This window comes from Lepidothrix coronata, unplaced genomic scaffold, assembly GCF_001604755.1.
Source record: "Lepidothrix coronata isolate B3197 unplaced genomic scaffold, Lepidothrix_coronata-1.0 Scaffold29, whole genome shotgun sequence".
NCBI lineage: Eukaryota > Metazoa > Chordata > Aves > Passeriformes > Pipridae > Lepidothrix > Lepidothrix coronata.
The window spans coordinates 3,815,713-3,829,293 of NW_016690209.1; the positions used below are offsets into that span (position 1 = coordinate 3,815,713).

At 57.0% G+C, this 13,581-nt stretch overlaps 1 protein-coding gene across 2 annotated transcripts; it reads left to right on the forward strand.

Annotated features, from left to right (window-relative positions):
* The first annotated feature begins 10,132 nt into the window (after positions 1-10,132).
* SLC51A (solute carrier family 51 alpha subunit) lies at positions 10,133-12,897 on the forward strand. 2 transcript variants are annotated; one of them, XM_017810736.1, is made up of 9 exons: positions 10,138-10,319; positions 10,519-10,613; positions 11,005-11,159; positions 11,276-11,349; positions 11,431-11,589; positions 11,723-11,834; positions 11,955-12,101; positions 12,288-12,393; positions 12,518-12,897. In XM_017810736.1, exons 1-9 carry the CDS (start codon positions 10,285-10,287, stop codon positions 12,652-12,654), a joined length of 1,020 nt encoding a protein of 339 aa, XP_017666225.1. In that variant the 5' UTR covers positions 10,138-10,284; the 3' UTR covers positions 12,655-12,897. The 2 variants fall into 2 exon arrangements, with proteins under 2 accessions (XP_017666227.1, XP_017666225.1); XM_017810738.1 differs by lacking the exon at positions 10,519-10,613 and having other exon boundaries at positions 10,133-10,319.
* Positions 12,898-13,581: the final 684 nt, after the last annotated feature.

Genomic DNA, 13,581 nt, shown 5'->3' on the forward strand with positions numbered 1-13,581 from the left:
AAACAGGCGCTGAGCACCTGGAGGAGAGATGTGGGGCCAAGGGTAGTGCAGGCTCTCGTTCCTATGAAGGTGTAGACCTGGAAGGCACCTGCAGCAGGAGCTGGACCTCCTCTTCAAAGACCAAAGAAAGGGTTTTTTTGCCTCCTTGCAGCGAGGAGGCTCATCTCCCCATCTCTCCCATCACACAACAAGGGACATGGATGTGGTGATGCTCATTATTGCTGCTCTGCTTGCCTGGGGCTGGCATGGAGGCCCAGCAGAGAGGCTCACGCTTGGACACTGCCCCAGTGGGACTAAAACAATTTGGCTCTTTTAACAGGGCTTCCTTGCTTGCAAAGACTGGTTTTCACTGGGAGTTTAACCCCCAAAGTCTTGGGGACACCTCTGTGCTCCTTGCATGACCCTACCCTGCTTACAGGAAGAAGGATGGACTGTTACCTAGCTTTAGACCCACCCAGAGGACACAGGAAGATGAAGCAATGAGCAAAGAGCAAGGCTTTAGCGTTGCTTCCCACCTGGCAGTTACATCTTTTGGCAAGGTGCTGACCCTCCCCAGGTGCAGCCAAGGGGGAGAGCAGAATCACGAGGACATTCCTTGGTGTGCATGGGGTTGATACCAGTCCTACCAACAGACGAAGTGGCCCAGCAGCCCTGTGGTGGGCAGCTGTGTCCAGTGGAGATCTAGCAGGGGCTGTTGTTGACCTGGAGCCTTTAACAGCGCGGGGTCAGCCCGGCAAAGCTTCCACTATCTTGGCTGCACCACAGGACTGTGCCGTTTGTCCCTGCTCTGATAGCAAACTCTGCCTGGCTGCTTTTATCTGGTGGTCAGGGTGGCTGTGGCTGCGGCAGGGGGGCTGGGGGCCTCCGACAAGTGTACAAATAAGCTCAGGACGTGAGTACAATAGCTAAGGATCGGCCTTTGAAAAGCAAGGGGACACAGCGTGGCCGCCCTGGGGCACATCAAAGGTCTGTTTCTCTCTGCGCTGTAGAAAAAGCCCGTGTGTTTGATGGCTACCCATGGACCTGGCCCCGGCATTGTGTCGGCACAAGGGGAAGAGGGTTTGAGTGGTGGGAAGCGGAAAGGGAAAAAAAGCAGCAGGGAGAGCACAGACACAAGAGCTGGGACACAGTCCTGAGGGTCTCTGCCTCCAGATCATGGGTTTCTCATGAATTTCCTTGGTCCTGCTTTGTTCTGGCTCTTGCTGATCTGTATCTGGAGTGCAGCACACTCCTCCTCTCTCCTCCTTCAGTGCACCTCCAGATACACATTCCATTTGCAAAGTGCTTTGTGTGCAACTTTACACAGACTTTCCTTGAATCAGCAGTTGCCACAATTGGGGGCTGTTGGGGTTTTTCCCTTCCAGGTGGTTTGAATCCTAGAAAGCCAGACACACCATCTAAAATTTGTGGTGTTTCAGTCAAGAAGCACATGTGGCCAGAAGTGACTTTTCCAGAAGTAAAGTGACTTTTTAACCTAACAGCCTAGGAAACAGTTCTGCACAATGCCTGGACAGAGCCAGGAAAAGACATAAAGATATGGTGGGAGGGATCTACTTGGTATGCCGGATATGTGCCTGCCTGACAGGGTCCTGCAGTACCTGCTGTATGTCTCTAGCAGGATCCAGTCCTGCAAGAGTCCCTGTCTGCTCCCTCCTGGGCTCCCAGAAGAGCCTGGAAAGCCCGGGAAAGTTTTGCCTCTGATTTGCTCTGCAGTGTGTGCACACACTGCTGCTTTTGGATATAGGACAGCCTGAGCTTGCTCAGTGGGAACCACCCTCTGCGATAAGGGTACATGTTGACTCAGGAGATTAGAACTGTCCACTGCTTTGTGTTTTTATAAAGTGCATTTATTGTCAAAAGAGCAGCCCAGAGGACAAAGGAAAACCACAACATAAAGAAGCCAGTACCCTGTGCAGCATTGCAGGCTCTGTGGGGAAAAAACGTGTCCCTAGGAGGGCTGGATGATGGTTCTGCTCTTTGGGGAGTAGCTACAGCCTGCAGGCACTGGCCCCAGGCGTGTGGGAGCAGCAGGCAAAGCCAGTGTCTCCTTTGTGGATTTGTGATTGCAGGGCTCTCATGGCCCTTCTGCTCTTGATGCCATTGTCAGGGTAATTAAACACTCCCAGGCAGGTGCTGAAGCCTTTGCAAATTGAGATTTGGCTTTGTCTTGTTGACCTGCTAGAAATGCCTTTTTTTGGGTGGATTAATGTCTCACAGCAATATCTGAAAGCAAAGGGAGGGCTTTAATTGGGGTGGGATTAGTGCAGCAGGGTTGAGCAGGGAGAGTGGGAGCTTTCTCCCTACCTGCTAATTGCCCCTTCTCTGCACTTTGCAACACCTACCCCTGGCTACCTGTGTGCCAGCTTTGTGCCATGGGGACCCAGGTGGTGCCAGGGTCCTTGTAGGTTTATTTATGAAGCAGAGGGTGAGATGTGATGCTCAAACCAGGAGAGCTCGATCTGGCTATGGCAGCCAGAGGGCTTGGGATGCTTTTGGCACTTGGGTGCCTGACATGGCTCTGGGGGGCTCATGTCTTTCCCTTCGGCTGTTGTGGGGTCCCAGAGGCTGAGCTGAAACCCGTGGGCTGCAGTTTGCAGCCAGCCCCTGTCACCGGGCACAGGCAGGCAACAAGCTGATATAAACGTGAGTCTGGTATGGTTTTCCCTGGGACATGTGAAGCAGGCCAGTCCTGCAAGGGCAAATCTCCCAGGATGTGTGTGCTTGGAGAAGGGCTATGACTCTCCAGCTCTTGGAAACAAGAGATAACCAGCCCTGTGCCTCAGCCAAATTGCTGACCTTCCCATCACCACTGGTCTGCCCTGCAACAGCCTCCTGTCCCAGGCAGGCACCATCCCCCCATGTGCCCTTCCAAGGGACGGGGTGTCAAAGGCAAAGGTCCACGATGGGCTATGTGGAGGCACAACCTTGCTCATCACCCCCCTTTTTGGCGGGCATCCTTTTAGATGCACACACGGCAGGGCAGGCCCCTGCTTGGTGGGAAAAGCTAACTTTACCCTAGGGGAAAAAAAATATGTCAGATTGTATTTTTGTCTCAATGTGGCCTGAAAGTCAAAGTCTTTGCTGCAGCTAAAAAATCTCCCCGGTCAAACCAATTAAAACAACTTCCCCTGCTGTCTTCTCTGCTTCCCCAGTGAAGAGCAGCCTGGTATTTGTTTTTACCTCCTGACTGTTAGTCATCTCTGGTCGTAAAGGAACGGTCAGCAGGGACTGTTTTCAGCACCAACCTGTCCTTTAGTTCTGCTTGGCTCAGTATGTCCATGAGAACTGCCCCAGGGGCTGCTGAGCCCGCTGTGCTGGAGCAGGCACCCGTCCCAGCTCCCTCCTCGGCCGCATGCACCTTTCTTTGCCTGTGCATGTCCCGGTGGCTTTTACGGCAGGTGTGAATTTGGAGGTTTTATTTGTTACTCCATGATGCAAAAAGGGTAAAGGGGCCCAGGGCAATGTGCATTTCTCCTAGAGCTGCCCCAGCCCTCCCTTCTCTTCTTCATGATTGGAGACTGGGGGTGAAACACCTTGTCCCTTTGCTTTATCCCTCAGAAGGGACTTGGGGGAAGAAGTGATACCCAGAAGAGAGGCTTGGCTAGGGCTGAGTATTGCTTTGCTGTCAGCAAGAGCTGGTGATTCTAGGCCTCTGCCACCCTCTACCTCAGCTCCATGCACCTTGTAGGGTGCCATAGGGTGCTGTGCTCACAGCCAGGATGGACAAAAACACGTGTACGCACACATCTACATGTCAAGTTTGGGCACACGCACACGTACGTCCACATGTACGCCCCTATCCACGTGTACATGAGCACCCATGTGTGTGCCCACACCTCTCTGGGCATGTCCATCCCCTCCCACCTCTCTTGCCTCCTCCCCTGACAAAGCAAGAGTGAGCAGGCAGTGGGTGGAAGTGCTTGCATGGCACCCTGGTGTGGACCTGGCACTGGTGACAGGAAGGGAAGGGAGATGTTTTTCTTGGTTCCTTTTGAGCTGCACTCCAGATGCTTTTCCCACCTGCAGTGGGAGGCAGCATCACTTGGGGACAGCTGAAGAAGTCTCACAAAGGGCTGAAGGCTTTCCCCCAGCGAGTGGGACTCCTCCCTGTGCTTGACCCAGGCCATTGTGGTCACCGTGGGGTGGCTGAGGCTGGTGGGTTGGTGTTATGGAGCCGGGAGGGCTCAGGGCCATCAGGGAAGCACCACCCGCCTTCCACAAACATGCTGTGTCTCTGCTGGCTCTCAGGGAAAATATTTGTCTGTCTGAGGCAGGACTTTTTAAAGCCTCAGCATTTTCACCTGCAAGCTTCTTGCAAGAGACAGACGGGCGTAAAAATAAAGCTCCTGACCAAAGCAAACGCTCACAACCCGCTCAGAGGGCGTGTTAACCTAGTCATTCTCCAAAAGCAAACATCGGCAGTGACGTGCAATATTTTAGGTAGCTGTGGCACAAGAAAGCCCCTCTGTTATTCAAACAAGGTGCCCTTTCATTCAGAGGTTGGAGGCAGCTCTGAGAAAACAGTGGCATGTCATTGGGATAACCCACTGGAAATGCAGACGTTACCTTACGGCAGCAAAACACTTCTTTGCGCCTGAAGGGTTGGAGCAGGGCGGAAGCGACTCCTGAGGGTGTTGACCGTGGTATTTCCACAGGATCTCCCCAGCCGGGTTGGGGACTGCCAGCCGTTTGTTCGTCCCCTTTGAAGGACACAAAGGCCTCACCGTGCTGAGCCCCACAGCTTGGTCACTTCCGCTCTGGCCAAGCGCGGCACCGTCAGATGTGGGGCTGCTGGGAGGAAAAGTAAACAGAAAGGGGGCCAGAAGGGCTGGGCAGAAGATGGGGGTGTTATCAGGTACCCAATCTGTAAGGCTCTGTTCAAAACAGAGGAGAAGGCTGGAACCATCAAAGCTGCTCTGATGGCCTCGATCCAGATGGGAGAAGGGTTTCCTCCAGCTTCTGCTGGGCTTCTTCCTTCTCATGGTGTACTCCACTTCCTCCCAAGCCAGGGACAAGCCCCAACATCCTCTTCCTCTTCTCTGTGTGGGAGATGACCTTCAGAGTGCTGGGCAGTGTGAAGGACAGCCCCCTGCCCTGGGCAGCCCCTTTGGTCCCTGGTGGGGACCCTTGGGTGGGAGCAGCAGGGCCAGTGCCCTGGGAGCAGTGGTTTGGAAGTGTGATTGAGGCTACGGCTTGGGCGATAAGCAAGCCTGTGAGGACAAGATGTTCCACTCCTGGGGGCACACTCATCCCAGCTCATCGCAGTTTATATCCACTATACAAGATCTTAGACAGTATAGAAAGTCACATACATATTTATAGATGCGTGTGTATACATTATGTGTGGGTTTTCCATGTACCTGGTCAAACAGTCTCAGCAGTTTTGGGAAGAGGCATCTTGCTGACCTGGACTGCAGTTTGGCTGCTGAGGATCTGCAAGCCGGTTCCCTGGGGGTCACCCATCTAAGTGCTCTGGGACAGACACAGTGATGCCCTGGTTGTTCCAACCTGGCAGCACAGGAGCCTGGTCAGGGTGGGAGCATCCATGGTAGTATCCAGCTCTGTCTGGGGAAGGAACAGGAGGGTCCCTGGCAGTGTCATCAGGGCTGTGCACAGGAGCTGGTCCCATGGCCGTGGCTGGGCAGTATTTCTGAGAGTCAGAGCTGGCAGGGAGCAGGGCATGGGAGGATCTTGCTCACACACCCTCTGCATCACTTCTGCCTCTCAAGAAGTTGAAACATCCGGGGGCTGGATTTTCTGTGAAACAGTGTGCTCTTCTGGTTAGCAAAAATCCCCAGCTCTCCCTTGTACTCCTCCTGCACACCTCCGGTCTCGTTCCCCCATCACAGCCACCTCACTGACGTGTCCCATCACCCACGGCCAGGCAGGAGGCTCAGGAGCTGGTGTATTTAGTGGGAATGATCCTTACTGCCTCATGCTGGCAGAAGGGAATTTTCCCTTCACAGAAGGGAAAGGCTGAGGCCAGCAAGACTCCTACCCCAAGCCCCTCCAAGGCCAGCATTTCTCCTGGTGACCTTGAGGCAGAGACTGGAGGCAGCTGGCTGGCTCTCAGGGCCTGTCCCCATCTGAAATGCCAGCTCAGTCTATAAATAACACCTGGCATGGTTCTCTCCCCAGGCATCAGAGCACTGAGAAACTGAGCCCTCTATGCCCTCATGCCCCATTTTAGAGATGGGGAAGCTGAGGCATGGTGGGGTCCTTGACCCTGCCTTGCAGTGAGCCGTGATGCAGTGCTGTGGGTTTGCAGGGCACTGGGAGGTGTTTTCCAGTGTCGGAGAGACTGGTCGCCACTGGGAAGGGGAGGATTTGATGGGAGCTATTGCTCTGCCAGGGGCTCTACATGTTGTCCCACACCAGCTGGGCTGTCAGGGCACTCAGGGTGCCTCTGTCCCCAGAGAAGGGGACCCACAGGGGCTTGGTGTGTCGTACCCCTGTAATAGCCCCCCTGCCCTCCTTGTTCACTGCTCCCTCCTCACCATATCTTCCAGGGACAGCAGCTCCGACCCCACCAGCTGCCTCCCAGGGCAATCGGTGGGGAGCACCTGGGCCTTATCTGCAGGCCATCCGCGGGCAGGGCTCCCTGCCATCCCTATCAGTGGGCGGCTCCAGACCCAGGGCTGAGGGGAGCTGGCCCCATTCCTGCTGTGCTGGGGCCAGGGGCATTGTCACTTCCCCATGCTGACCATTGCAGGGGGATGGTCGAAGGTCCGGGACCCCTCTCCAGTCCTGTGCCGTGACGCTGATGGATTTACAGGGATCCAGGCAAGGCCATCGCACTGGGAGGTTGTGGATTGTGGTGGGGCATTGAAGGCAGATGGTGGCAGCAACCTTATGACTGCCAGCAGGATCTGCATGCCCTGACATGTCCTGGCCATGGGGAAGCTGTAGATGGTCGGCTGGGAGCCCACTGAGCCCACCAAGGTCAGCTCCTCTGGCCATAACCACAGGGAATTAGAAATGGGTGGAAAACTGTATATAAACCCATGCAAATATTTGCATTTCAAGGGATTTTCCAAGTATTGGGGAATGCTGACACAGCAGCAGCGTGGGCGATGCTGGCATGCCAAGAGGGTCTGCTTGACTATTTTTTGGGGGCAGAATTTCAGTGGTCAAAGAGTTTTGTTTAGAATAAAAAAGCTAATCAAGCAAATGGGGAGATTTTCCACCACTGCTGCTGGTTTCTCCGACAGCTTCTCAGGGCAAAACAGCCACCTCCATTCTGAGGGAGCCATGAGCCTTCAAACCACTCCTGCCCTGGGCTGGTAGGTGTATGGCTCCCGTCTCAGTGCTCCTTTTTCCCCTCTCTGATGAAGGGATTTTTGGCAGGAAAGGGGCTCCCTATACCTGGGGCTGCTCTGCCCGGGGGCATCCTGGGAGTCTGGAGCTGAGGTCGAGTTGGTGGGAGCCTGACCTATCTGTTGCCCCCCAGTTTTGCCCATGCCAGAGGATGCTCACCTCCTGTTGGCTCCTGCCCATCCTGCCACCTTTTGGCTGTGGTAGCAGCCCGTGTGGAGAAGGGTGACTAGTTGTCTTGGTTTAAAAAGACAAATGTCTGCCAAGGAAGGCAGTAACCTGACTGGAATGGAAAGAAGACCCCTTCCTCCAAATTATTATCCTTCGAAACTAAGAGGCTCTCAGGCAAAAATGTAGAACAAAGAATTACAGTTCTTTATTAAAATATATATATAGAACAAAACAGAATGAGCACCACCACCACAACAGAAGCTTTCAACCAGCTGAGTACTGCTTCCCCTTTCGGTGCAGTTATAACCACAGACGGCAGGGGACGTGGCACGTTTCGGGAGGCAGAGGGTCAGCCGAGAGCGCGGTGCCGAGTTCCAGGACTCACCCCACCACGGTGGGAGAGACGGTCTGGGAACCTTCCCGTGGGCAGCACAAGGACCCTCTCACCATTTCCAGGAGCGGATGGGTGGGGAGGGGGTGGTGTTGGAAGCTCCTCCATGGACAGTGCCCTCCACCAAGCATAGATAGGGGCTGCAGTAAATAAGAAGTTGGGGGGATCCTGGCCTCCCCCATCCCGCTGCGTCCCCCCTCTCCACACCTATCTCCACCAGCTCCCGGGACAGGTCGAAGCAGGCAATTTGGAGGCACGTCCTGTCCTGCTGGGGCAGCGAGGGCTCAGTGCCATGAACTGCAGGGGTGAGAGCCCTCCATGTCCCCAGGGGACAGCTCTGGGGTGGTGTCCACAGCAGGATGATGTGATGGTGTGTGGATGTGTCCTGGCCCCATGCAGGGTGGGATGGAGTGGTCTTGGGCAGGGTGATGGGGCTGGGGGCTTGGTGGAGGTGGGTCAGTGCTGCTGGTGTCACCGGTGCATCCAGCACCAAGACAGGATGGAGAGGGGAGCGTGTGCAACGATGGAAACCTCCTTGCATGTGTGTGCATGCATGGTGGGACCAGCTCATGCAGAACATCAATATGTGGGGCTGCCCCCCTGCTCTGAGCTTGGGGTCCAGTCATGTCCTGCATTCTCATCTCAGGTTGGCAGGATGATCCATGCCCCACAGCCATACCTGGCACCTCGGGGTGTGCTGTGCTTGGGGAACGCAGAGGACCCAGGGCTCAGTCATGCTTTGGTGCTACCTCAGTGACAAGGAGGGTCATGATGGTGCTAGAGCAGAGTCAGGGACAGACAGACTCAGGTATGCTGGACAAGGGGACCACTGTGTGCCCCCCTGCAGTGGGCACCCATGGGTGTTGCTGGCCCCAGGGCTGTGTGCAGGCAGGGGAACAGGCTCCTGCACACCCTGTGTGCACAGCACACTGTGCAGCACGTGTGCGTGCGTGCTGGGACAGGGCTCTGCTTCCCTGGGGCCACGGATACGTGCAGATCATGCCTGTGGTTATGGACTGCAGGGGGATGAGCACCAGGTAGATGAGGCAGGAGAGCGGGCCTGCCGTGACATAGCAGTGACCGCCAGACACTGGCAGTGATACTGGTGTGGCACAGGGGTGCTGGGTGGGGGGGCCCCCATAGGGCCCCTGCACCATGTGGGGTCCAGGAGCACCCAGGGCTGTGGTCACCCCCTGTGGGGGGTTTGCTTGTGCAAAGTCAGGTAAGTGTGTGTGTGTGTGTGAGTGGACAGGGCTGGCTGTGCAGCATGCAGTGTGCCAGGTTAGTATGGGGGTACAGCATATGGGGCAGGATAGGGAGCATGTACAGTGTGTAGGGACAGGGATATGGGGCTTGGTTAATGGGGCTGAGGGGAGGGGAGGGCCAGGTGTGCGCAGCACCTCTAACATGCACAGAGCCCCCACAGCAACACCCTCCTCTCCCCATCCCCTTCCCATAACAACTGAGGCATCACCCCACCTCACCACCCCATTCCCATCAAAATGGCAGCATCCTGCTTCCACAGCAAGATGCAGGGCACCCATTTGGGGTCCCGGTGCCACTCTGGCTTCAGCAGGAGCCCACTGCCAGAGGAGCAAAGGGTGGAGGGCTCCAAAGGGACCTAGTACAAACCAGTATTCATTTTCCTTGGGGTGCTGGGAGGACACCTGGAGCTGTGGGCACCCCTGGGACCCATGAGGGTGCTGAGATCCCTCTAAGACAAGGATACACTGCTCCTAACACCTCAGCTCCCTACTCAGTGTGCCACCTCCAGCCCGCTGTCCCCCTCCTCAGGCCGAGGCTTTGCTGTTGTCCCCAGAGGCCAGGGTGCTGAGCCGGGGCTGAGCACTGGGCCAGCCCTGCCCCCTGGTGCCGTGGGAGCTGCTCCCTGCAGGGCTCAGCCCCGGGGCTGCTGGAGCTGAGCCACCACAAACTCCTCACAAGTCCCGCAGAGCCGCACAGGAGCTGGCGAGCTTCCCACCGCCCTGTGGCATCACCTCCTACTCCGCCACCGCTGCTGAGGGGACAGAAGGACACGTCCTGGACCCTCCATGGCACCACCAGCCCATTTCCGGGCTGCCCTTGGGGATATGCAGCAGTGTCACCCCAGCACAGGTGCCCTGGGATATGGAGGACTGCCGGCACGGGTGACAGTCGCCTTCCTGGCACCCCGGGTCGATAACCGGGCGGCCAAGGCTCTCTGTGGGCCGGGACACCAGTGGGTGGCTGCAGCAGCGGGAGAGGGAGGGGAGCGCGGGAGACTCTGGTTAAACTGGAACGAGGCGCGGCATCCGCCCGCGGTCCCTGCCCTGGGGACTCTGACCCCGTGGGCCGGCGAGGGGAGCTGAGGCAGGCGGTGACAAGCAGCCCCACAGCCACTGGGACGGAGCCGGAGAGAGCAGAGCAGGATGGATCCGACCTTCGAGCTGGCAGATGACCCCAGGTGGGTGCCAGAGCCCCCCATGCTGCTTTTCAGCCAGGCAAATCTAACTTTTTGCAGCAGAATTTTGGATTATTCCATCTGCTAAGGAAGGGAGTCACTTGTGGGTGAGGCAAGTCAGCCAGGGGACTGCAGGGACCCTGCAGAGCTGGGTGTCCCTGTGTCCTTGTGGCCCTGTGCAGCACTCCCTTCTGCTCCACAGGTTCTCCCACACTTTGGTGGAGATGCTGATCAGGAACTACAGCGTGCCAGCAGCCTGCTTTTCCCTGCCACCCACCTCCCGGCAACTGCTGCACCGTAGGTGGGGGGACAGGGTTGGGGACACCCTCCTCTTGTTGCTGGCAGGAGCAACAAGGGATGAAGGTGGTGGGGTGGCTGTAGCAGCTGCAAGCACGGAGCAGCCCCAAGGAAGGGGGAGGCATCGTGGTGCTGCCAGGGTCTTAGCCTCCCATCCCACAGTCCTGCCTGCAGGGATGGGGATGGCCCAGGACGGGTCAGCACTGGGGCAGGTGACAGGGGACAGGGAGCAGCAGGTCAGAAGTGCCAGCTCTGGCACAGCAAGACGTGCACGGTGTGGCACAGAGCTTCCCAAACCTGTGGGGTGGTGGGTTGGGGTGCAGCTCTCTGCAGTAGTGGCCCCAGGAGGGACAGGACAGGATGAAGATGGCTTCTCCCCCCTCCCCAGCAGAGCTGGACACGGCCCAACTCACCATCATGGGCCTCTGCACCATCATGACGCTGCTGTCGGTCGCGATCTTTGTGGAACAGGCTTTCTACCTCACCCACAAGATCCGCTGCCCCATCAAGATGAAGACCCTTCGCTGGAGCAGCTCGGCCCCTACGGTGAGCTGGGGTTTGGGGGTGGTGGTGGGGCATCACCCCGGGCGGCCAGGGCCACTCAAGGGGTGCCAGCCCACAGGAGGGGGCAGTGTCAGTGTGCCAAGCTCGTGTTCCCCCAGGTTGTGTCTGTGGTCAGCTGCTTCGGACTGTGGTTTCCACGCTCCACGATGGTGGTGGAGATGGCTACCACAACGTGAGTATCACCCACCCCAGGGCAGGGGCATTGTGAAGCCCATGGGGCTTAACTTGCCTTCCTCCTCCCCCTCCTCCTCAGGTACTTTGCCATCTGCTTCTGCCTCATGATGAGGGTCATGGTGGAGGGCTTTGGGGGGAAGGAGGCAGTGCTCAGCACCCTGGAGGATGTGCCCATGGTTGTCAGCACTGGGCCCTGCTGCTGCTGCTGCCCTTGCCTGCCCAAAATCACTATGAACAGGTGAGGGAGAGCTGGGATAAACCCCTGCCCCTGGGGAGGGCTTTCAGCCCCTGCTTCTGCTGGGCTGAAGAGAAGTCCCTGGGCAGAGGCTTGGGGACCTCAAGAGTGCTATTGGTCTTTCTGTCCATGCCAGGAAAAAGCTTAAACTGATGATGCTGGGGACTTTCCAGTATGCCTTCTGCAGGGCAGTTGCGGTCTTCCTGGGGCTGGTCCTGCACGCCGATGGGAATTATAACCCTGCTGACGTGAGTGCCAGGGCACAGGGATGGGCAGGGCGATGTCCTAGACAGGGAGCCTCCACCTGCTCTCACCTTTCCCAGCAGCTTTGTCAGCCCAGGAATATATTCTGTGTGCTGCCCCTACAGATTTCGGCGGAGAGTGTGGCCCTCTGGATCAACACCTTGGTTGGTGCCTCTACCCTCTTCGGGCTGTGGGCCCTGGGCATCCTCTTCCGGCAGGCCCGGCAGCACCTGGCTGAACAGAACATCCGGGGCAAGTTCACCTGTTTCCAGGTGAGCCCCTGTCCTGCCCAGCCCCCTCCTGCAGCACAGATGGGATGAGGCGGCATGGGGGAAGATGGTGGGACAGGAGCCACCACTGGGAGAGAGCCCGATGGGGCTGCAGGACAGAGGGAAAGGTGAAGGGTGGGATCCTGGAAGTGGTGCAGCCCCCACCACTTGTGGTGTTGGTGGTCGCAGCTCCTCCTCGTCCTGACGGCACTGCAGCCTGCCATCTTCAGCATCCTGGCCAACAATGGCAGCATCGCCTGCTCGCCGCCCTTCTCCTCCAAGGCCAGATCGCAGCGTAAGTCGGGACACAGGGGAACGGCATCATGTGCTCCTGGCTGGGCCCCTCTGTCACATGGTGCGGCGTGGGGAGGGGGCACGGTGGAAGGTGGCAGCTTCAAATGACCCTTCTGCTTTTCCAGAGATGAACTTGCAGCTGTTGATCCCGCAGACCTTCATCCTGGCAGTGCTGACGCGGATGTACTACCGCAAGCAGGATGACAAGCCAGGCTACCAGCCCATCGGCTTTGCACCCACGGGCACTGACGTCAAGGCGTGAATGGGAGGGAGAAACTGGGGTGCCAAGGGGCAGAGTGGGGTGAGGGGCTGGTCTGCCCTGTACAACCATCTCCTCCCCTGGCCCTGGGGAGCTGCAGGCAGCAGAGGAGGCAGAAGGGGAAAGAGCATCTTGGGACCGAGTGAAAGGGTCTGAATCCTGAAAGCCACAAGCCAAGGGGGTCAGTGAAGCCGCCTCCAGCATGGGGGCTCTTGTCTAGAACTGAGTAAAGGTGAATTTGTACTTGAGTCTTGTGTTGGTGACTGGGTTCATATTATCTCTGCCCAGGTTGGGTGGGAGACGACTCCATACGGGGGAGGAGGATGAAGTCCAGAGCAGCACAGCCATGGCATGGGACCATCATGGGGTGCCCAACATCCAGCTGTGACAATGACCTCTGGGTGCTGCTGCCTGGGGTCCCAGAGCCAAGGCAAGGCCAGGGTGACGGTGATTTCTCCCAAGACCTCTGGATGGGTCTGGCCTGTCCCTGGGGCATGTTCTCCATGGCAGTAGCTGCTCCTGAGAGCACAGAAGGGAGCATCCACACCTGCCAGCCTGGAGCCAGGCAAAAGGAGGAGCGTCGATGAGCCTTTGTAACACAGGCAAGTAGTTAATGCTGCCTTAACCAGCCTTGCCCCTGTACCAGTATCTGCTCTACATTTAGAACAGAGGTGGGGACAGACATCAGGAACAATTGCAACTTGCAGAAACCACTGGGCAATCTTTTGACTTCCAAGTGTTCATTACAGACATCACAACAGGCAAAACTTAGCCCGTGTTTTCAAATGAACAAATCACATGTTTAAAATCCTAAAAAGTTGCAGCACCCTCTGATGCTCTTCCTTCTACCAGCATCCTTAGCATCTTTCAGCTCTATTCTCCTGCTCCTGTTCTCTGCCATCAGAAAATCCCCTCCTAGAGGCTTACGCC

Coding starts and splice junctions, on each gene's coding strand:
- SLC51A (XM_017810736.1), top strand. CDS start 10,285: ATGGATCCGACCTTCGAGCTGGCAGATGACCCCAG. Junction 11,590..11,722: donor CCCAAAATCACTATGAACAG/GTGAGGGAGAGC, acceptor TGTCCATGCCAG/GAAAAAGCTTAAACTGATGA. Junction 12,394..12,517: donor CTCCAAGGCCAGATCGCAGC/GTAAGTCGGGAC, acceptor CTGCTTTTCCAG/AGATGAACTTGCAGCTGTTG.